Below are 24,257 nucleotides of genomic sequence, written 5' to 3'. Positions count from 1 at the left end.
GCTTAATAAAACCATGGATGACTTTCCATTAGCTCTGAACTCCTTAAAACTGGCATTCACAACTTTCACAGTTGACACCAATCTGGATTTTCAGCCCAGTCCTCTACTACTCATCTCCATATCCTCACCCTGCAGCATAACCAGACCTCCTGCAACTCTGCAAACATGCATCATCCTGCTGTTCCTTACACACTTACACACACTGTTCTCTTCATCTCGAATTGCCCCCCAACATTTCTTCCCATTTTATCCCTTTCCAAGGGTATATGCCCAGCCAAGTATCACCCTCTCACCTAGCACTGCTATTACGGTTTAGAGTACTTATTCATGGCTCTGTCTTCAGTTTCTTACTAGACCAAAAGCTCCTTGAGAGTAGAAACCATGCAGCACAACTTGCTAAATGTGGCAAATAGAGTGTGCTCCAAGGATCTTTGTGTATTCAAGAATAAATGGCTGGGACTTCCTGGTGGTCCAGTGGTTAAGAATCCACCTTCCAATGCAGGGGATGCAGGTTTGATCCCTGGTTGGGGAACTAAGATCCCACGTGCGGCGGGGCAACTAAGCCCGCACCACAACTACTGAGCATGCGAGCGCAACTAGAGAGCCTGTGTGCTGCAACTACAGAGCCCACATGCCCTGGAGCCTGCATGACACAACTAGAGAGAAGCCAGCACGCTGCAACAAAGAGCCTGCGCGCTGCAGCGAAAGATCCTGCATGCCGCAAAGACGATCCCGTGTGCCTCAACTAAGACCTGATGCAGCCAACTATAAAATAAATAAATAAATAACTACTTTAAAAAGGAGTTCTCATTACAAGGGAAAAAAACATATATTAAAAAAAAAAGAATGAATGGCACCCTGGTTTCTGTAAATTTCGGGCATTCCAGAATTTTGGAGGTGCTGAGATCTGTGAGGTTAACAGAGCGTAAGAATGGGACAAATGGAATGCTAAAAGTAAGGGCAGCCTTACTTTTCTGGAGATCTCAGCCCCACAGTGTGATGATGGCTGTGGTGCTCATGCCACCTGTGGTATATTGGGATCAGACTGTGCAGGCTCCTGTTGGCACTTGTTTTATTCAGTACACTGGCAAAGGCTCTGTTTGAGCCTCATCCGCAGCCCTCAGGAGGTCTTGGACTAAAGTAACTTATTTGATCACCTCCCATATTTGCTCCTTGGGAGTCCCAGGTCAGGCTTGCCTTAGTAAAGCAATTTCTGAGCATTTATTCTTCTTGAGCTCTTCTGCTGACATCCAGACCAACATGATTACACTGATGTTCCAAGCTCTGATCTCAGCCCCACTGCAATGAAATTCACAAGACATTTACTGTGCTCTGCGTGATTTTTCATTGGTTGACCCAGGCCAGATATAGCATAAGTAAGTAAGTTCCTAGTTTAGCATTTTAGCTCTCCTGTGTCAGATCTTGCCAGGAGAGGGGGAAAAAAGCCAAGGAGGAAACTATCGTTCTGTAATTATCTTCAATCTAAAAAGTGACAGGCACCCTCCCTGGCAGGTATGGCACCCTCCTTCCTTCACCCTTTCCCCTCTATGATGATTCTGGTCCGGGCAGAATCAGGATATCATTTTCCAAAGGAATTTGGCATGAATAACCCATAGGTAGGTTCAGGGGGCTGGGCTGGAAGCCAAGGCTAGAGATTCTGTGCTCTCAGCCCACCTCCCCATATACCCCCACTGCACCCGTTCTTTCCTTGGTACCATCACTCCTAGAACCTTGGGGCAGGAGTCCTTCCTTCTCAACAACAGTCTGGGCTGCCAGTGGGTACAGGGTTTCTTCTGGGGCTGATTAAAAGGTTCTGGGGGCTTTCCTGGTGGCGCAGTGGTTGAGAGTCCGCCTGCTGATGCAGGGGACACGGGTTCGTGCCCTGGTCCAGGAAGATCCCACATGCCGCGGAGCGGCTGGGCCTGTGAGCCATGGCCGCTGAGCCTGCGCGTCCAGAGCCTGTGCTCCGCCACGGGAGAGGCCACAACAGTGAGAAGCCTGTGTACGGCAAAAAAAAAAAAAAAAAAAAAAAAGGTTCTGGAATTAGAATGGTGATGGTTGCACAACTTTGTGAATCTACTAAAAACCACTGAATTGTATATATTGAAAGGGTGAATTTTATGGTATGTGAATTATATTTCAGTTGTAAAAGAACTCATGGAATACTAAGGCTTTGTGCAAAAAATTTAAATACTGTGGCACAAAAATTCCTGAAAGACCCCATGGTCTTTCAACTCAATTGCTTCCTCTCTTGATGCATGTTCGAAGGTCATGTCGTCTGATGCCTGTGTTGGAGGTGGAAGGGATCTGATAGAAATTCATTCATCTGTCTTAGTCCCTGTTCTGTGTCAGGCTGGGGTGACTTTGGTCTGGGTATTTACACATCTCTGCTTCCACAGTTAAAACAGGGGTCATGAGCCTGACCTCCTCGATGAGGCTCTCCTGGGAAATAAAGCCAGTTTGTTGAGTGCTTTAGAGCTATGAGGTGCTGGATTCCTCTTGAATAGTTACAGGAAGGGCTAAAGTGGGACCTGACACGTGTGGAATAGAGCAGGTGCAGGCAAGAGGCTGGACGTGTGTTGCTCTAGGTGATTTAATTGTGCCATTAGGTGCTCTATTAGGAGCTGTCGCTGCTTGTGATTTTTATGTCTGTGATGAGAAGGGGATGGCGTTTGGTTTCTACTGTAATGTCAGGAAATGGACTTGGGAGAGAAGGGTGTGTTTCCCAGGAAGAATCTTCCCGGTGCTTTGATGTGGAGGCTTGATGAGTGGTTAGAAAGAGTGAGTGCTGTCCAGTGGGGTTTGTGATTGCAGGACTTGTGGTGAAGCGTCGTGCGGCAGCCGCGGGTCTATGCAGGCACCCTTGGAGGTGCACCGAAGGGTTTCTGTTCACCTGGAAATCTGTAAAGACCCCTTAAGGAAAGGTGAACTTGGGAAGCTTTTGTCACTGCCTCACTTAACAAATGGAGCTGTGCCTGGGGAAAACCAGGACCAGGCTGCGGGGGAGCCTTTTGCATACCCTCTGCCCACCGCAGCTTCCTAGATGCTTGTGCCGGTCACTTCCAGAGCATGGACAGCTTACCAACCCAACAGGATGACTAAGTCCTTCAGGCAACTGGGGAGAGAGGCTAAGAACGAAGGGGACTCTGAGCACCTTGTTTTTGCTGCACCCTTGTCCTCCTGCACCCTCCAAAGTTTATTCTCCTCCCTGGAGGAGAGGTAGGATGGTAGGATGAGCTAGCGAATCATCATAGGCTGATGACCTGTGGCTCATGAATCCTTCTCACTGACCTACCCTGAGAGGACCAGCCAGTATTCTTCATCTTCCTCATCCTCCTCCGTATTCTCCTATCAATGTCTGAATGTCCGTTCCCCACTTCTCTATCTATGATAGGAAGTCCACTCACACTTCAAGGCCCCAAACTATAGTATCTTCTTCTTCTGGCAATGCTACTTTCCTCCCATCTTCCGCCCTCTACCCAAGCAAGATTACTCCTTCCTTCTTCTGTTTCCACAAAACTTTTATGCATGTGGTGTAACACTTTACACATTCATTCACAGTGGGTGGCTTTGGAGAACTTGTTGAGAGCCTCATTTAGATTAGTCTCTCAGTGCCTAGAACAGTGCCTGGTGCGTACATAATACATGCCCAATGTGTGTCTGTTAAATAAATTAATGAATAACTATATAAGTAAATAAATACAGCAGAACATCATTTGTACACTCCCACAAAGAATGAAAGATATTTATAAACTCTATAAATATTTAAAATTGCTTTCCTCTTTTTTTTTTTTTTTTTTTTGTGTGTGTGGTACGCGGGCCTCTCACTGTTGTGGCCTCTCCCATTGCAAAGCACAGGCTCCGGACGCGCAGGATCAGCGGCCATGGCTCACGGGCCCAGCTGCTCTGCAGCATGTGGGATCTTCCCAGACCGGGGCACGAACCCGTGTCCCCTACATCGGCAGGCGGACTCTCAACCATTGCGCCACCAGGGAAGCCCTGCTTTCCTCTTTATGATTGCGAGAACTTGATGAGAATACTATTCTAAATGGATCTTAGTGTATCTTCTTTACGTGTATTGAATTGTTTAGTCAAAGGTGATAAATTTTGGGAGAAGAAGCCATGCCTTTCAAAAAAAAAATGAAATTTTACAAAGCGATGCTTTGCCAAAGTATGTTCAGCAGAATATTAGTTTCTGAGGATGATGATAGTTTTTAAGGAAAAAATGGTCTTAGGGCCAAATGAAGCTCAAGAAAGCTGGATTAATCAGGTTCTTTCTGTTGTGGGATGTCTCAAGGTTTTGATCTGATATTGCTTAGGAATTTTAGAGAAAGGGACACATAACAGTATACTTCTGCAGCACTGCTGAACACCTACAGTATGAAGTACATAGTAGGTTTTGGTATATTGGTATTTATTTGCTGATGATATTTCAGTGCCTGGGTCTAGAGCTCTGAAAGCAGGTGAGTGCTTATGTCTGTGTTAAGAGCCTGCTTCTTCACAGCCCTCTCATGTATGCCATGCAAAATGCTCTGCAAAAATGAAGAGAAAAATTAAAGGGAATTAAAACATTACTTTACCTGCCAAAGCAAGTATCAGACATCTCCAGTGGACTATGCAGCAAATGATGGTGGTTTTAGAAATAACCTGCCAGCTCCAGTGGCTCTGCAGTAACCTCCCAGGACTCTCCTATAAGTGCCAGTTCCCTGCACAGTAATTACCAACTCTCTCCTTGGCAGATTCACTAGTGTCTCAGAGTAATTTCTAGGGAACTCACACTTTCAAATTTACAAGAGGCAAAGAATCTTCTATTTACCTCAAGAGGTCATCAGAGTATTCAAACTGTGCTAAGTAAAGGATGCTATTGATCATAGAAATATGGGGAAGAACTTGAATTTTTACCTTTGTATTTTTCTCAGTGGGTGAGAGGCTGGGCCACTAGTTTATGGTGCAAAGACTGATGGGGGGGGATAATTCTCTTCTTCTCAGGGCCTCTTCCCTTTCTTGAGATTTGGAGCAGCAGTAAGCCTGACTTAACTATAGTTAGAAACCCTTTGTTGTCTTCATCTGACACTGGCTAATTGGTACCAATGTCTAGGAGGGAGATGAAAAGGAGATTTGGACTGGTCCAGTTGGAATTCTGACCTGTGCCTTTGGTGTTTGTCTTCTAGAGATCTCAGGGAACACGGAGGACATCCCTCTGGTGCGCTGGAGGCAGCAGTGGCTGGAGAATGGCACTTTACTTTTTCACATCCACCACCAAGATGGTGCCCCGAGCCTCCCTGGACAAGACCCAACCGAAGAACCCCAGCATGAGTCGGCAGAAGAGGAGCTGAGAATCCTCCACATCTCAGTCATGGTAAAAGCAGCACAACCGTAGCCTCTCAGGCTATGGCTTGTATTTCCTTGACATTAAGAGTCTGGGTGCCGTAGACATAGCTCTGTAGGACGCAGCTCCACAGTCTGATCGTTGATCTTGTTCATAAGTACATTTCCCATTTATGGGAAATATCTCCACCTGTGGTGTAAGTAAAAATTGCAGTTATTTCTGTGCCACCATTACCCGACGGTTCTAAGAACATGCCTAGACGGGGAGTAACTTCTACAAACCAGAGACAGTGTCAGATGGGGGTAGTGGATTGTCTTAGAAAGGAATTATTCAATTAGATCAGAATATCTTATAACAGTTTCTCCATAAATGGTTGCTGAGGGACTGAATTACCAAGCTGCTTGCTGCTACTGAGCCCTCTTCTCCGAGATGGGAGAAAATCAGTCCTGGCTTTCTCTCCTCTTACAATGAAGGGTGTGCCGATTGATACCTGCCTTTCTCTCTAGCCCATCTCAGAAACATCACCATCAACATCCCTTCTAAGATATCCCCTCTGAAAATTAGAGAATTTTCCCTAAAATTCTAGGAACTTGTGTTTTAGAATCTCCCTGGAAAGTAAGTGCTACAGTGGCAGGCAGGGGTTTTGTTTGGTATTGTTTTGCTCATTGGTGGATCTTCAACACCTAGAATAATGCATTCACATAGTTACTGCTTAATTATAATTATTTGTGGAATAAATGAATGCATTTCCCAGTAGAAATGGAACATGCCTGATTCACTTGGTATTTTTATTAGTAAAATCAGTACATCACCTGCTCCTAGGGTAGCTTGAAAGCTGATTGAGACTTGACTGATTTTCTGCAGACTATATGTATGCGAGGGGATGGGCTCTTTCACTGTTAGGAAATTCAACAGAGAACCAAACGAGGTCTTGATCTAAACTTTAACTAATCTATTACTCGGGTACCATCACTATGTGCTGTTTAGTTTTGTGTATTAGATTGGGGAAAACTGAGCACATTTTAGATGTATTAAAATTTTCATTATCTAAATATTTGGCATGGAAAATATCCCTATAAAATCTCTGATAAAATCTCAGAATGCAAGCCTTCTATTTCTTCCTCAGCAGGTGTCTCCATGAATAACTGACTTGATAGATTACCTGTGTATGCACAGCTGCTCTACTTTGTTTAAACTATGTGGTTGAGAAAAGAGTCCTTGAATAGCAAATAGAAAAACTTCAGTGTCCAGATATGCCAGAAAGTGAGCAGGTAAATCAGATTACTGTGCCTCACATATACAAATTAATTGAGGTTTATAACATGAGGGTTAGAGTACTTGTACATCCTTAGTCAAAGACCACTGTTTCTTCTCTCAGGGAAGCTTGTCTTCTTCAATGTAGCTTGTAGTTTCCAGATTGTGGTGAGATCGGGCAGACCTGCAGAATCAGCCCTGGCATCGATTGGGGTGACAGATGCAGGGGTCACATTGTTTTTGTCTTTATCATGTGGTCTGATTGAAAAGAAGGGTACAATGGTGGACTTTCCGCCAGCTATCCACATCCTCCCATCAATGTGGGAAGCGGTCATTGTGATGGATAGTTTTTGTTTTCTTCTGGTCCAAGACCATTTCAAAGGTCCAGTCTTCATAACACCACAAAAATGTTTAGGGTAAAGAGAACTGTAAAGAGATTCCCAGGAACTAACGTTGGGAGTGGCTGTGTCTGAAAGAAAGACCCTGAGTGTAAGAGGTTAAGGCAGGCGAGGTGTCAGATGGTATGTTTAGTGGGGGTTGGGGAAGTGGTGTAAGTATCTGTGGGAGGACATTCCAAAGATTGTCCTAGTTGCTACATGATATCTTCAGTGTAGCAGGGACCCCATCTTCTATATTCAGATGAGGTGCTCCAATAGATTCTCCAGATAAGTGTGTGTGTATGCATGTGTGTGTGTGCGCATATTTGTGGGGATGGGTGGCTGATCAAGGATGCCAAAGAATCTGAGGAAATAGATGGTGTCCTCAAAACGTAATAACCCTTACAAGAAGCCCTACATTGCTACTGCTTTTCGTTGAGCCCCCCTGGGCAGGAATTAATGGAAAGTGGACACTGAACTGGAAAGAGAACAAAAGTCAGCCTTAAACCTGGGACCCTTTGAGCTCTTTCCTTCATATGCTACTGGTTACCCATGGCAGACCAACAATGATGTTCAGGTTTCCAAATAAAATGGGAGAGATGTCTCCTTCAGCTTGACTTTAGTTTATTCTATGTTATTTTCAACTAAGCTGGAGGGGGCAGAGGTTCAAAGGGCTTGAGTAAAGGGTCAGGGTGGGCAAGTCTGGTATTTGTCTCTGGCTTGCCCTCTTGGATGTGGATGGGTCCACATCTCCATGAAAAATTCAGGAAAGCCTATGGCTTCTGCAGGAGCACAGGGCCCCCAAGGTGAACTGAAGATATAAGTACTCTCTCCCGTCCTTGCCAAGATGGTGTGGTCAGTGGAGCCTCCTGCCGCCCCTCTCGCCATCCCGCCTTCCTCCATTTCCTACTGCATCCACCCTCAGACACTGTCTCTCCTATCCTTTACATTCTATTCTAGAAACAGTTTCAAAGTTTGAAGTTTTGTATCTGCCCTCAACTTAGAAATCAAGCCTGAAGGTATGCTGTTTGAAGATGTCGTTCCCAGAGTCTCTGATGGTTTCTTCTTAAGAGACTCAGGGATTGGTAGACTCTATCTGATACACTTTATGCCATATCTTTTGGAAGTAAGTAGGCAGCCATTTGAGTCATCTGGAATGACAACATTATAAATGTTAGAAGATAGCAAAATCCTTTGACTAGTAACAGTATTGGTCAGCTAAATGCACTTAAATGAAGTCTTATTACCCAAACCCTGTTAGTTATGAAATAACAATAGCAGGGCTATTTTTCATTAACTATAACAATCAATACTGATGCAGTTTTTAGTTGGATCCAAATAGCGTAATTCAAAAAAGAGAAAAGTTAAGGTTATCAAAACATGAATATACCCAACCATTTCTCTCTTGTTAAGAAAATGTATATTTAAAAGCTTAACTAATAATCCAAAATATTTCTGATATGTGCAGAGGGAATTAATGGTTCTGTGAACACCTTAAAGTTTACATTTCTTTCATTCTGTATTTACACTTTTCTCATCCATATAGCCTCAGGGCAGAGACTGCTGTTTATTTTTATATTTTGCATTTACTGTGTTTTATTTACACACAAAATGTCAATATAAGTAATGAGAGAATGAGATATAGAGGAAAACCCTTTTTTTGTATCCTTTTGACATTGTATGGATGAAAATTGGTAAGTTCTCTCTTACATTGTGCCCAGTATATATATACCATCAGCAAAATCGTGGGCTTACAGAAAACCAATACCTCAGCTAGGAACTTGGCAATTTAAAACTTTAAAAAACCTTTTGCTTCTCTTATTTTTCAATCACATCCTAAAATTTTTGACTTATTTTTTCCAAAGAAGTACTATTTCTTCCTTACATAGAATAATTGGATTTCCTTCCTGAAATCTTATATTATTGCTTTGAGGGTCACATGATGTATTTTAACTTCCTGCATGATTCAGATGTGGCTGAAGAGATTTATTTCGAATTTTGCAAGATAATTGACGTTTAAAACTACAAAAGTACACAGGATTCTCTTTTGCAAACTCTTGAACAAGTGAAAGCAAAATCACCAAATGAAAATTGCTATGTGAGCTTAAACCAGAAGTCAAGGAATTCTTCAGTTATAAGCAAATTGTTTACTCCACTGAAGATCAAGTTTTAATATGACTTTACATTAGATAGTCAGACTCTGTGTGGATTTAAATTTCCATATTGTACTTTTGCTAATTTACCATGTGATCTACATTTTTCTTCTTAAAGTACACAAAAGAATTTAATGGTGCATAATATAATTTTAATGGATTATCTACTTATTTCATCTTTGTAATTAAAGATGGCAGTGTTAATAGACTTCCTATATGCATATGGGTTGGTTAAGTATATTTTTCACAGCAAGTAGCCTTTCAAAAATGCTTCAGTTTGATATATATGTATATATATTAGTGATAACTAATATATGTAATATATATATATATATATATTAGTGATAACTCCCATTGGTAGATAATATCTTTTGTAGTTCAGCCTTCTTAGGCACAATTCACAATTGAGGAAAAAAATAATCTTTGAGCACTTGTCTATCCCCCTGAGAGTTTTATGAAGAGAACCCATCAATCAAGCCTGGGTGCTATGCAGGACCACTAGCCCCGGCTGTGTGGAGCCCATTGGCCAGTGTCTGCAGGTTCCTGTGGCCTCCAACTGCTGGCTCCTCAGGGGTCCCCAGGTTCCTCATTTCTGGGAGCCCCAGGTGAGCCCATGGCGCATAGTTTTCTTTGGGGAGAAAGAATGTAGGAAACAAGGTTCAGGATGTTCCATTCTGGGGAGGTCACACTTGGGGCTGAGTTAGTGCAAAGCCCACAGAACACACGTATGGGAGACCCTAAGATTGTGCTTCCAGGACTGCAGACAACTTTGTGCCCAAGGACCCATCCTTGTTCTTACTTGAGCATCCTTACTCAAGTTCAGTTCAGCTGCCGAAGCATCACATATTACTTGCTTGAAGCTGTCTACATTTCACTCCTAAAGCTCAGCCATTTCTAGGGCAGAGAAGAGCAGTCCTAAGCATCGTCATTGCTGTGTGCCACCAAGACTGTCAGGTACTTATTAGGTGTACGTGGGCATAGGAGAGAGGGCTAGGTGCTTTTTCTTTCAGTACCTTTTACCTTCAACAAATCTGTTACAAAAAATTTGTTAGCAAATTCATCAGAATCACTTTTGCATCTTTATTGTCAATTGATATTATTTGTTTAGTTGGAGAGAGGATGCCCTAATTTATCAGGGCTAGTCCTTCTGATCTTTGAGAAACAAATGGAGGCGCTAAGACATCTTGTGTTACCACAAAGGACAGAACTAGAGTAATAAATTGGAAGGTACAGAAAGACAGGTCCTGATTCAGTCCAAGGAGCTCATCTAGGAACTCAAGCCATCCATCATGGGACTAGATTGACCTATTGGCCATGCTGTCCACCTACCAAAGCTATCTTTGTGTTCTTGGCCTTCCATGAGGAAAATGGTGGGCAGTTCCTAAAATAGCAAGACCCCTAAAAACAAAACCCCTTTGTTCTTGGGTTGTCTCTGACTATCTGATGTGCAACAGACTGGAGATGCCAGGGTCCATTTGAGGGCTATTCCAAGTACTGAGAGAGAGTTGGCTTGCAAACCTCCTCCGTCCGGCACCGTGGTTTGGCTGTGCATCTCTTGTCGACGTGCATTAGGTGCAGGTACATGTGAATCCATTAGCCATTTCAGTTGATCAGCTGTTCCATCTTGCTGGCTGCCCTCCCCTATTCCTGTAGAGTGGGAACTGGGGTGTAGTGGAAGGAAACACTGCATTTAGTTGGAAGGTGGTATTCAGATCTGGCTTTACCACTTTATGTCATCTGCTGTCCTTTTGGGAAGCTTCATTACCTCATCTGTGAGATGAATGCATTGGTTAGGCTTTTTAGCTTTAAAGAATGGAGGTCTACTCAGACCTTCTTTGTAATGGAGTTTTACTATAGAAATTCATATGGAGGTAAGGGAGACAGAAATCCTCTGATTTAAAAAAAAATCTAAAAAGCAGAATTTCATGAAGCCTGGAACAGGTAGGTTGTGCAGGATCCAAGTCATCTTGTCAGCCCCCAGCCTCAGCACTTTGTGGTTTGGCTTTTTGCACCTGTTTCTTTTACTTTTGTTGCCATAATGAGAAACTTTGTCCAGTCTACTCTGTAACTGTTTTCCCCATTTTGCCACTTTTATAAAATGTTTGCACTATCCATTCACTCATCAAGTCACCTCACTTGTGACCTCACCTGACTGCTCTCAGCTTTACAAGGTTTCCAGTTTTGTTCCTGCCACTGCCAGCCTCGCTACTGCCCTCCACCCTTTTTCTAACTCAGGGAAACAAGCAGATGGACCTCACTAGTTACCATAGTTCCTGTATGTTCAGAGACTTTCCTATCAAATTATCCCATAGATAGATGTAACCTTAACCAGCCTTCTTCTGTTGGCTATAGTTATGGGGAGGTTGGCTTAGGTGACACAGAAAATGGTCACTCCTGCTCCAGGGACAGCTTGGAACCACTTCCTTTAGTAGAGGCTGCTAAGTCATGAGTCCATGATTCACTTGTTTAATACAGTGGGCAACTACAATCTAACTTGTAGAGGTGTTAGGAGGATCGAAAGATTTCATCACCATCATCACAGTCTTCATTTTGCACTTACTATGTACTTACTATCTAAGTACTTTCAACATACATTAGCTTATTTTTTATTTGTATCACAACAGCATGAGGTAGAGTTTATTATTATCTCATTTTACAAACGAAGGGACTGAGAGGGCCAGACAAGCTAAGAAACTTACCTGAAGTCAAACAACCCTAAAGGTGCAGAGCCAGGATTTGAATTGAGGCCATTGTCAGAGTCTATATACTCTAAGAAGCAACCATGTCCTAGCCCACAGTGAGCGCCCAAGATATAGTGATTACATGGCCTTTTACCGGCTTTTGTTGTCTTGTCAACTTCTGTCTGCTGAGACTCAACTGACATGTGTCCCCATTGTTACTTCAAAGCCACTAACTCTTTGAGTACTAGGACCCACAACCAAGGTGGCATGCAGATCTGTCTTTCTGTGGTTACACCAGGAAGCTAACCCCAAAATCTGAGAGTCTGTTCAACTCAGCTGACCCCACCTACTAACCTTGGCTGCAGCCACTCTGCCTGACAGCTGGCAGCGGGTTTATTGGCAGAGAAGGGAGGAGGGAAGTTGGGGACTTCCAACTCTAAAATTGTGGAAGTCATGTAACAGTAAACTTAGGCTTCTTCATATACATACTTTCACACTTTTGCAGTAAATTTCTAGAAACCAAAAAAGCATTTGAAAAACATTATTGACCTATCATTGATTTCAAAAAATCATTGCCTCATTCATTCATTTAGTTATTGATTCTTTCATTCAATGACATGTCAGGCTTCAGGTACTTTTTTAACTATTAAGGAGATAGAAAACTAATAAGACAAGATTCTGCTTTCAAGGAACATTCAATTATATTATCAACACTTAACGTTTGAGGATGGCCTTTGGCAGAACTGAGTGTCAAGTGGTTCCCTGTTCCATTCCATTCTTTACGTCCTCTTTACAGTTCTATTCTTCTCTTTCCTGAAGCTCATAGAGGCCTTCAGTTACCCCCATTTCTCCAGACAGCAAGGAAAATAGCTAAGAGGCCAAATTTTCACAAGGATGCTAATGTGTTTTAACAACTTGATATAATATTCTGTTCAGCAATTTAACTCACTTGATATAGATGCCAACAATTTACTTTTAAGTACTCAGTTCCAAAAATCCCTGAAGATCTTTTTGAAATAAAGAGTCACAATCTCTGTGGGGTTTAAATCAATATTAGGACCTGGTAATATTCATAGTAATGAAGCTATCCCTTCACTCACCGTGTCCCAGACAACGTATGGGATTATTTTCATGAATAATATCAATCAATTTCCATGGCAGCTTTGTGAAATAGTATTAAATCTCCCATTTTTCAGATGTGAACACTGAGACATAGAGAAAGTAAATCACAGACCGAATTTCACATAGGTGGAGCCAAGATTCCAGGCAAATATATCTGACTTCAGACTTCACTCTGCTGTAAGACTGCAGCTTGATGGCATGAGGATTGGCTGGCTTCTCCAGTTTTGTAGGCTGTGGAACAAATGTGCTCCTTTTGGCTAGCATAGCAGAAACCCTTTGGGGGATGAAGTTTAGGAGGGCACATAGAGAATTGGGCAAGATACTGTCATGGTGGAGTCTCTGGGTCACTTCAAAAAGTGAAGAGCTAGACTGGGCAACAAGATCAAGCATTACAGAAGCCTGGGGTTGGATCTGAGCAGAGGTCATTGAGAAGCCAAGAAGCCACTGAAGAGTATAAGTTCTATGGTATAGTACTTTAGTTCTATGGTCTAGCTATGGTAGTTTATAGCAGTGGCTTTGCTATCAGAGAAACCAAATTGAATTCTCATTCTATCATTGACTAGACTTTCTAGTGGCTTTGGAAAAATCGCTCAGTCTGTCTAAACTCACTTTTGTTATCTGTAAAATGGGAATGATAATAGATTCTACCTCATAGGGCTGTTATGCTGATTAAATGAGGTGATTCTTATTAGGCACTTCCTGCAGTGCCTGACCCGTGGGAGGTGCCTAGTAAATATTGCCTCGGTAAACTGTTGGGGTGCCGTGTAAGCTGGATGTAACAATTTCTGTGTGCAGTGTGTTACCCAGGGGCCCGCTACCTTAGGGAACCAGGAAAGCAGGTGGGATCATTGCAACATCTTACAGGAGTCCTAGAGGGGTTTTGCTCAGGGAAAAGACTGAGGCGATTAGGGACATCAGGGCCACAGAAGGTGCCCATTACAAAGCTGGGATGTGGTCATGGACATCCAGGGCATTGTTAAGTCACTTTTATTGTTTACAGGGTTCCCTAGCAGCTATCCTGTGGTTTAGGATGGTAATCTCAGCTCCAAACTTCCCTGGAAGAACTTCATTAATTAACTGATTTTTTTCATCAAACCAAGTGACGTCATTATGGGAATTCCTTTTCTGCCCAGGTATCCACAGATACAAAGATTGTTATTACATTCACAAGAGAAAAAAGAGGGCATACAATGATGGGTGATATTCGGGGTCAGCACTGGTGGAAAAACTCAGAGATTCTTACTTTTTTTGTTGTTGTTGTTGGCGGTACGCGGGCCTCTTACTGTTGTGGCCTCTCCTGTTGCGGGGCACAGGCTCCGGACGCGCAGGCTCAGCGGCCATGGCTCACGGGCCCAGCCGCTCCGCGGCATGTGGAATCCTCCCGGACCGGGGCACGAACCCGTGTCCCCTGCATCGGCAGGCGGACTCTCAACCACTGCGCCACCAGGGAAGCCCAAGAGATTCTTCTTAATGCTGTTGTATTTCCTCCAGATCATGCTGTCTTCTCTCACCTTCTGCCCCTCCCTAAAGCTTTGGGATTCTCTCACAGACCTGAAGGTTGTCCTTAAATATGACCTCAAACCCACACCCATGGGCCTTGGTTGGAGGCAAACTAGATTTAGGTAGAGTAGATAGAGCTAGCTGGGCCCACCGAGAGACCTGTAGCATGGACAGTGGCAGGAGATTAGGCCAAGGATCTGTAAAGGGCCAAATGGTAAACATTTTCAGCTTTTAGGCCATTGAAGCTTTGTTGCAACTACCTAACTCTTGCCATTATAGTGCCAAAGCAGCCATACACAGTATATGACTGCATGGATGTGGCTGTGTTCCATAAAACTTTATTTTTAAAAACAGACAGTGGGCCACATTTGGCCTAGAGGCCATAGTTTAGTGACCCGGATCTAGTACATTCTCCTCATTTTGTCTACAGAGCCCAAACAGAGACTAGACTCTAACAACTCGGTAGAAGTTATAGGGTTCTATCTGCAACGTAAAAGATAATAGTTTGCTAGTGTTCGTTAGACTCCCATAGATTGATTATAATTGTCACTTAAGGAAGACACTGATAAAGACTGTTCTTGCTAAAATTCAAGGCATATGGTATTTACAAGTTCAGGTGAAGTGCACTCACATTAACCTCTCTTGAGAGGTATTGATGGGTTTAGTGAAGACAAAAGTTGATGAAAACAAAAATGTGCTTAGACTTGACAAAAGAAATATAAACAGGATACCGATGAGCAAACATGTCTTCTCTTCCCTGTGGCTCCTGCTTGATTTCAACTTTGCCATACACAGTAGACTTATATGAGATGCCTGTTCATGTTAGAATATCTCCTTCAAGCAAAATACCTGATATAAATGTACATGCGGGCATGGAAGTAGAATTGTGCTTCCAGACACATCACCATCAAGTTGGTGATATGGAAGGACTTTACGAGTTGGTGGTGGCTTTCTGCCTTGCTGAGGAGGCTGAGGGTGGACAAAGCCTTTTAAGACCTCGTCTCATAAAATCCGCTGTGACTCTTTCAAGTATCTGCTCAAGTTTATTCAAAGTCTTGCCTACGTGAGAGGCTGATGTCAGGAGCGCTCCTCAATGTTGCATAGGGGCCCCCACGGTACATCCGGGGAGGTTGGGAGCCTCTTCGTACTGCCCTGCTATTTATGAATTCTCCTGACACCTCTATCACTGCTGCTGACGTCCATAAATAGCAACAGAGATGAGTCAAGGAGCCTTCTAACTTGGGATGAATCAGATGCTCTGTTGATACATTGGACTGTGCCTGACAGTACAAGTGCTTCATGGAACAGTATCCAGAGCCTTCTGGGTTCTGGCTCCCAATCCCACAGTTTGCTTCACGTGAACCTAAGGTGACTTCTGCTGCTCCAACACCATAAAGAAGGCAGAGCTGTATGAGATCCCTACAGGAGATCTGATACCAAATGTTTATGAAAGGATTCAACCTTTTGTTTCCTCCCTTCTTCTCTCTTGTCTGAGGAAAAATGGAAAGCTTTGGGATTAAGGCACAAAAGTATTTTGGATTTATGAGTCAACATGTCAGGATCTGGCATTTATGGGCCTTAGACACATTGTTACAGAGTGAGGTAAGCTGCCACACAGAACAAACTCAGACGTGCTCTGCATCCCAGCAGTGATGTTAAAGCATCTCTCTTTGATTCTCTATTTATTCCCGAAACTTCATGGAGTGTATACATCCAGGTCACCATCCTCAGGCTTTCCGCTGGCCGTGTCAGTCCCCAGCCCCACTCGCCTCACTCGCCTCTGCTCATCAGTGAGAGCAGCCCCGGCATCTAAGGCCTCCAGCCTCTCCAGGTCACAATCGCCTTCCTGTGACTCCACCTGGAGTTGGGATGGGGCAGCATCCGCATGCCCCAGCCAGGGCTTCCATGGCAGAGTGGTGCAGGCTGAGAGCCTAGCTGTACTCATACAGACCGTATTTCCTTTTTCTCTCCTCAACAGTGATTAAAGCTCGGTCGAGGAGATGAGCAGCCTCATGTTGGATAAGACCACAGAATTAAAAGTCAGGAGGCGTTCCCTATAGTCCTTTTCCCCAGAAGAGTCTGTGAAACCTTAGGCAAGCTCCTTCACCGTCCTGAACCGCAATTTTCTTATCTGTATAGGAATGTTTTCAAAACTTTAGGCATTCAGGTTTTTTGCCAAATTTTTATACAATCTGTGTTAGTGTTTTCAGAAGATTTTTATTTAAATTGACTGTCTTTTTCAGTTGGAAGTTATTTTAGCTTTATCTCAGATGAAAATGCCAACAAAATCGTAGGTTTGAAGTAATAGTTAATTATTTCAATATAGATTAGGAAAAATAAAATTTTATGAAATAAATAAAAATGTTTCAGACTTTTACCAGCCATTAGCATGCCATCGACCAGGAGCACTGGATGGGCTGTGTGTACTCTGCCTTGGGAATCCCAGGCTAGGTGCCCTTCAAGATGCCTCCAGATCTCACTTCCTAGGAATATGACAATGAAAGACGGATGGGACACTAGCAATCCCTGGTTAAAACAGGCCTCAGGGTAATATATCGAGAAACTTGATTCCATCCCCTGCAGCAACTCTGCTCTTCTTTTTTCCATTTATGAGCATGCGATGATGGTCTGTGGGGAAAAGGGTGGGCTTCTGTGCCTATAGGTTGGGTTGATGGTGGCAGTTCTGCCCTGGGAGGGAGCTGTCACTGCCCACGGTGCTGATCTGTTGGAAGGAGTTTAGTGGCTGTGAGCCCTTGCCTGTGGCCCACTGGGACCTCTCTGCAGGCACTCTGAGATTTTGCTGAACTGCTGGCCCAGGGCCCCTGTGCTCAGCCAGCTCTGCTTTTCACAGTCCCCAGGGAGTCTCCCTAGACATGCCCCCACCTTTGCTGGCAGGAAGTGCTCCAGGATGGAGTGGCCTCCGGACCACTTGAGGGATCAGGTCATAGGAAGGGCCCACAACCTCCAGCTTGGGGGACTTGGTAAGGGGAAGTGTCCCCCAGAGCACTGTGGAATCACCTCTGGAGGACTTCGGGTGCTCTCAGAAGAGGATGTTGATCCTCCTACCTAAAGTGCCTCCAGCGAAGCCAGAGGCGGCGTGATTCCTGGCAAGCACAGCTGAGCCAGTGGTTTTATATTTCTTCCTCACCTGACTGCCTCCATTGCCCTGTGTGCTCTGTTCTCAGGTCAGCAGTTAGGAGGAAAAGTCTGTTTTAGAAGGAAAATTCCTGACAGGATAATGAACTCTGCCTTGCCGACTAACAGTGAAGGCACTTAGAGGGCACCTTGCCCTCCTGGTGGGTCCCGCTGGTTCTCAGCAATGCCAGATTTCCATCAGGAACCAGGAATGCGAGGTCCTCTCTGAGGCACTGGACATTCAGCTGTTTTCCTCTTCCTCGCTTCCCTCTCCTACAGGCTTTTTGTGAGTTCCTTTGCCTCTTTGCTCAAGTTTGGATTCGATGTTCATTTCTGCCTAGTTTATCTAATGGAAAAAGTTAGAGTGGGAAGTGGGCTGTGTAACTATTTCTGTGAGCACATTCAAAGGGCTATTTCTACATCCAGACATTTTTCACCAGCATTCGTGCTACATGCTGCCTTACCCAGAAAATATCATTTCAGCTCACTAGGGTTGCAGAGGAGGAAGACCGTTATTTCACTTACGAATCATCCACACAAATAGTGCATTTTATTATCTGGGAACAGAAGGATCTCAATCTTCCTATTCATTCTTTTGCCCAGGATCCCCCCTTCTGCACTCTCCTGTTCAGGGTCCCTGTACCTGTCATGGCAACGGCATTGTCCCCTTGTGCCCTCCACTCCTCTCCCTGTGTCTGTGTTCAAATCCTACCTGTCTTTTACGTCCTTCCTCAAACATCTCCCCCTGGCCACCTTCCCCAGTCTCTCCACCAGAGACCATGCCTTCTTCCTGGTTTCCTCTGGCCAGCCCAACAGGGAAGATTTCTCTGAGCCTCTCTCATGGCTGGTATCTATTTCTATCCAGTGTGTTAGTATTTTGATGAGTCTTTTCTTCTCTGCTAGGTTCCTAAATGGCAGGTTCTGGTCTGAGTCTGATTCATCTTTATATTTCTTACAGCTACCAGCACAACGCTTCACACAAGAAACATCCCCAGTTGGTGTTTGTGGAATGAATATTATCTGTTTGTATCATGTTTTTCCCCCCTTGGTCCTTACATCTGTCTCTATCTCCAGCCCTGGCTTCTCTCCCTCAAGCTTCTGACTTACAGATCTATCTGTCTGGATGTCCCACGGGCACTCCGAACAACACAGGACAGATGAAGTGTATCATCTGTTTTCCCCACCACCCTCTCCACTTCTTGTGTTCTCTCCTCGCTTGGTGCAGGGACCATCAGCCTGGTTACCCAGGTCCCATCCCCTTTCCTCCCTCCCCATCCTCATTCAGTGCAGCACCAAGCTCTGCTCATTTGATTTTCTGAAAGTCTTTAGAATCCCTCTCTTCCTTCCCTCCCCCCCACCACCACTGCTGATACAGGCCCCCATCACCTCTCAGCTGACGGCTGCGTGGGTTTTCCACCTGTTCACACCGCCTTCTGATACCATCCCCTCAAAACTCCCCTCTCACTACCACCGGGCTGTTCCTAGTAAAATCCAGCTTCGACGATGTCACCTTCCTAGTAAAATGCCTTGAGCAGTTCCTCACTCTGAAGGGTAAATTCCAAGATGTTGAACCTCTCATGATCTGACCCTTCTCTCCCGTCACTCCTCGGTGTGCGCTCTCCATTCTAGGCTCACTGACCAGTTCAGTCATCTTTCCGGGACCTCCCTTGCTACTTAGTTCATCTGTGATTTCACTAGTGCCATACTTTGGGTGTAAAATCTCTTTTGTCTCCTCCGAGTGGGGTCGCTTCTAATGCCTCTTTAAAGTTAGTCCATGGGGCTTCCCTGGTGGCGCAGTGGTTGAGAGTCCGCCTGCCGATGCAGGGGACACGGGTTCGTACCCCAGTCAGGGAAGATCCCACATGCCGCGGAGCAGCTGGGCCCGTGAGCCATGGCCGCTGAGCCTGCGCGTCCGGAGCCTGTGCTCCGCAGCGGGAGAGGCCGCAACAGTGAGAGGCCAGCGTACCGCAAAAAAAAAAAAAAAAAAATTAGTTCATGACCTCGCCTAGGAGGCATCCCTGTGTCCCTTCCCTCTAGGGTGGGTGCCTGCCAGTGCAGTCCCTGGTGCATATTCCTGCCCCAGCCCTCATCCCTGCAGAAGCCTGCCTTCACTGAGTGTGATCTAGCTAGGAGGGATCGTGTATCTCTGTATCCCAGCCAAGGGCCTGGCCGAAAGAGACTCTGGGAATGAACAGATGACCCTGTGGGGAAGGCCGAGCAAGTCTGCCACCATAGAAAGCTGAGGCTCAAAGAGGCCAAAGGGCCGAATGATTGCTAAGTGGCCATGCTGGGACTGGGGCCCAAGTGCTCAGTCAGGGCCACCTCCTCTGTGTTGCAAGGCCTTTGGTGGAATGCTCTGCTCAGGGCTCCTCTCTGGTCGTTGGGGTTCCTTTCTCTCCGCTAAGCCCTCACCTCTCTTCCACTCTCTGCATAGTGGTGGAAAGGGAACTTAGGGAAGACTGACAGACGCACCAGAGCTGGCCAGGTCACAAGGCCATCTCTCTCTCTCTATCTATATTAAAATTTGGTTTAATTGACACTAAGCAAAATCACTGTGAAAGATCTTCAGAGTGAGAACTTCAGCTGTGAGTGTATTACACGGCATGACATGAGGACCAAGGTGGTACCACCTGGTGTTATACAATGAAGAGGCCTCTCCCAGGACCTGAAGACTCGACAGTCCCTGACCCAGACTTCTGGGCAAAGCCAGACTCCCAGGAATAGAAAAATCTTGGGGTTTTTTTTTTTTTTTTTTTTTTTTCCCTGTCCTCAGTGGCTGTGTTCATACCTCTGCAGTTTGCAGCCACAGTGCCGTGACCCCATCAATTGTAAAGTGTGCCAAGTGAATCTGATACTAATCATAGGTAAAGTGCTGAAATTTGTGACTGGTTTCCTTTTTTCCCATTAGAGTGGAGTCAATGTTACAAATGACCTGTAATAAGGTCATTCTCACTCAACTTGTATTCTGGTGCGGCTTCTTGATTGGGAGAGAAAAAAATGGAGTGACAGCTGGTGCTGGGAGTACATCAAACCCTCGGTGTGCCTGTGGGATCTCCCCAGGGTGCAGCCCGCATTTGTCATGGTGTGGTGGCAGAGAAAACTGTTCACATTGTTGGTCCTGACAGTGTTTGGCCCTCTTGCTAAGCCAGATTTAATTTCTCCAACTACAGAATGGAGTGAACAAGAACTTCTCCGTCCTACCTGCAGTCACTCTGCAGAACTAGATATACAAATGTAAATATATATACACACATAAATACAAATAATGCTTATATTAATAAAAACAAAAATTAAAGCCTTAGTTTCTAAGAAAAGGGACTTTTTTACACTATTCTTTTTGTAAAGCACATATATCATTCTTCCTATAACTAGGTGCTAAACCAATGTTTTAAAATGTGATAACAGGGCTTCCCTGGTGGCGCAGTGGTTGAGAGTCCGCCTGCCGATGCAGGGGACACGAGTTCATGCCCTGGTCTGGGAAGATCCCACATGCCGCGGAGCGGCTGGGCCAGTGAGCCATGGCCGCTGAGCCTGCGTGTCCAGAGCCTGTGCTCCGCAACGGGAGAGGCCACAACAGTGAGAGGCCCGCGTACCGCAAAAAAAAAAATGTGATAACAAATGTCTTTGACATCTCTGATGATGGGACTCTATTCATGCAGAGCTCTGTGGAGGACAGCAAGAGCAGTCAGATCCAAGCACAGGTCAGTTCGTTTTACTAGAAAACCATCTCTGTCAGCTTAAACGAGCCCTCTGCCATCTCACAATGGCTTGCTAATGGTACAGAAAGATACAAGCTAGAATGCAGTTGGGTAGGTAGAAGCCATCACGCTTTCTGAAAACACAGCTAATACCCTCTGGTTGATGGGTCTGTAGCGTGGACCCTTGGGGTGAGGAAGCAGACCCCCTACTGTAGCTGACTCCTTCCTGGGAGGCTCTACAGCCGAGGGGGCACCTCAGGGTTGGCCAAGGAGCCAGCTGAGAGGAGCGAAGAGGGCTTCCAGATGGAAGCCTTAATTCTGAGCCGACAGTGTAGATATCATGCTATTTGTGCTTTGTCAGCTTTGCCAAGCCAGCTGAATGTGCCTCCCTGTAATTAATCAAGCAGTGAGCTATTTGCAGTGGGTCAGTTCTGGGCTGGGCCCTCCACTAAGGCTGGGACTGTAGAAAGTTTTTTTGGTTTTGTTTTTGGGTTTTTTTTGCGGTACGCAGGCCTCTCACTGCTGTGGCCTCTCCCGTTGCGGAGCACAGGCTCCGGACGCGCAGGCCCAGCGGCCATGGCCCACGGGCCCAGCCGCTCCGCGGCATGCGGGATCCTCCCGGACCGGGGCACAAACCTGCGTTCCCTGCATCGGCAGGCGGACTCTCAACCACTGCGCCACCAGGGAAGCCCCTGTAGAAAGTTTTTAAACCATGGTCTCTGCCTGCAAGTCTAGTCAGAGCTATGATATGGGAAACAACAGAATCAGGGATTAAAGATTAATTAAGGAAAGCTCTTATATGCTTTAAAAATTGGGAGCGAATGCCATGTCTGAGAATTGGAGTAATCAAAGTAGGTTTCAGGAGGGAGAGGAACTTATCCTGGGACTTATAAGGGTGTGAAGAGCTGAGGTAGAAGGAGGGTGAGGAAGGACGTGCCGGGGAAGGGAGGGCAAAGGCACAGAGATGGGCATAGACAACCCTGTCACCCTATCCTGTTCTCTCTCTGCCCCTCTCTCCCTTACAATTGAACTGAATGTGAAGAATAGAAAAAAAACCTAATCACTCCTATCAAAAAGTAGAAAAGTGAAACCTCGTGGACGCCATGATCTGCACTAAGTCGTAATGATGTTGCAGGCTGGCTGGGAACAACTTCCACGGGGTCAGGAAAACATGCCTGCCCCAGGAGCAGGATTATGCATTTGCTGGGTGGATGATGTCTGCCTCATTCAGTTGTCTCGGAAGCACAAACCCCCGACGGTCTTTGTATCATATGAGTGTCTCTGGCTAGATCAGGCTGATCTGTGGATGCACGCTGCGTGATCAAGCTGTTGATCAGTCAATCAAAACAATAGCAGAGTTAGGCCTTTTGTCACTTTCCATGGGTGGGATGGGGCAGAGGTGGGTTTAACTTCCAGCTTCCCTTTGCTCTGGCCCGTCTTTGCGGGCAAGCACTGGGCTTGCATCCAAGGTCCTGGGAGGTGTAACTAGCATCTGGCCGGGAACACAGTGAGCCGTGGTCAGCTAGTGAAGAAATCAAGCTTACAGGTGACAGGTTCTCTGCTTCACCTCATCACCTCCCCCTCCAAAGCCCCAGTACAAGAAAGAAGTCCTGGAAAACCAGAAGAACAAAGCTGACGGCACGCAGAGATGGGTGGGTGGGAGGCCAGCGAGGGAGGAGGCCGGGCACGGAGTTGTTGTGTGTGCATGTGTTTTAAATTAATGATGGGAAGGATTTGAAGACTTGTACAATGCCTTTGCCAGCGAAAATGTAATTAGCCGAAGACAACATGCTGCTGTTGTCGGAACCGGTGGTTTAATGAAGCCTGCCCTAATGAGAACGTCAGTGTCTTGCTCGGAGATTGCCTTCACAAACAGGGCCTCTTCTCCAGATTTTGTGCTTGATTAGTTCCAGAGAAAAATTGAATTGTAATAATTTTTTTTAACAGGGAGAAACAAGAGCCACAGCACTTAGTGTATGGCCCAAGAGGAGACTCTTGACTGTCAAGTCTTCCCTCCCACTCCCCTCTTTGGTGTCAGACAAAGCGTGCTGGCAAGGATTGAGGGGCTTGGAGGGAATCTTAGCATGTGAAACACTGATTGTGTTCGTAGGTCAGCGTCTCCCCCAGTCCTTAATTCCCTTGCCTGTTCTTTGCTACAATTCTTCAGCTCTATTATGCATATTACTTGGTGCCAAGATTGAGTCACAGCTGGAGTGTTACAAGAGGTGTGACCATGGATGCCCGTCATTCTCCTTAGCAAGGTGGGTCAAATAAGTTACAAGTTAGAAGAGCTTTATGAGCAGAAAGCCATGAGTAAGAGTTTTGCTAACCTCTGTATTTGATCAGCATTAAATGACTTGCATTGGGAGTGACCATTATCATTGTTAGGGCCCTAATGCAAAACATGACCTGCAGGGTTTCTTCCACCTTTTCCAAATCTGTTGGCCAGCAGTCTTTTGGGTGACCTGACTGATGCAGGTTCTAATTTCCCTGAAAGTGTTCAAGTCCCACATTTTCTCCCCAGCCTATCTTCTACATGTGTTGTTATATTATGGAACACATGTACTGTTCCTCTTAGGGCTCTGACCCCAGAACAAGGGCTTACAGGCAGCAAAGAGACCTGAGTTTGTGTGCAAGTGTGGCAGGCTATTCTCAAGGAGATCTGTGAGCATCTGTGCCTGTTGACCCTAAAGGCATTTGATTTCACTTAGAAAACATCCACCCAAGAACAGATATCTCCGTAAGTTTTCTCTTCCCAAGTCAAAACGACAGCCCAGTAAGTCTCGCCGCCCTTGGCACAATTAAATTATTGCTTGAAATTATGCACTTGGTCAACCCAGTGATTACATTAACTGATCAGCTTAATTGAAGAAGATTGGGGGCATCTGGGGCAGGCAGTGAAGACAGTACTGAGTGTAGACATTTGAGAATCCTTACTTGCATAACCCTAAGAGTTAGATATAGGAGCAAGACCACCAGGGCTTAATTTGGAGAAGATGGGAAGTTGG

At 45.2% G+C, this 24,257-nt stretch overlaps 1 protein-coding gene across 2 annotated transcripts in view; it reads left to right on the top strand.

The window, feature by feature from the left end:
• Positions 1 to 24,257, top strand: part of ASTN1 (astrotactin 1) — a gene marked incomplete at both ends in the record, with an annotated part of 328,640 nt that overhangs the window by 125,450 nt on the left and 178,933 nt on the right. For both annotated transcript variants that reach the window (XM_081224527.1, XM_081224526.1), the window contains one exon: positions 5,172 to 5,359. In XM_081224527.1, the coding sequence (XP_081080653.1) occupies positions 5,172 to 5,359 (188 nt within the window). The remainder of the gene's footprint in view (positions 1 to 5,171; positions 5,360 to 24,257) is intronic.

This window comes from Mesoplodon bidens (genome assembly GCF_964165515.1).
Source record: "Mesoplodon bidens genome assembly, chromosome: 2".
Classification (NCBI taxonomy): domain Eukaryota; kingdom Metazoa; phylum Chordata; class Mammalia; order Artiodactyla; family Ziphiidae; genus Mesoplodon; species Mesoplodon bidens.
The sequence above is the reverse complement of the archived record's forward strand: the minus strand, read 5'-3'. Positions and strand labels throughout refer to the sequence as shown.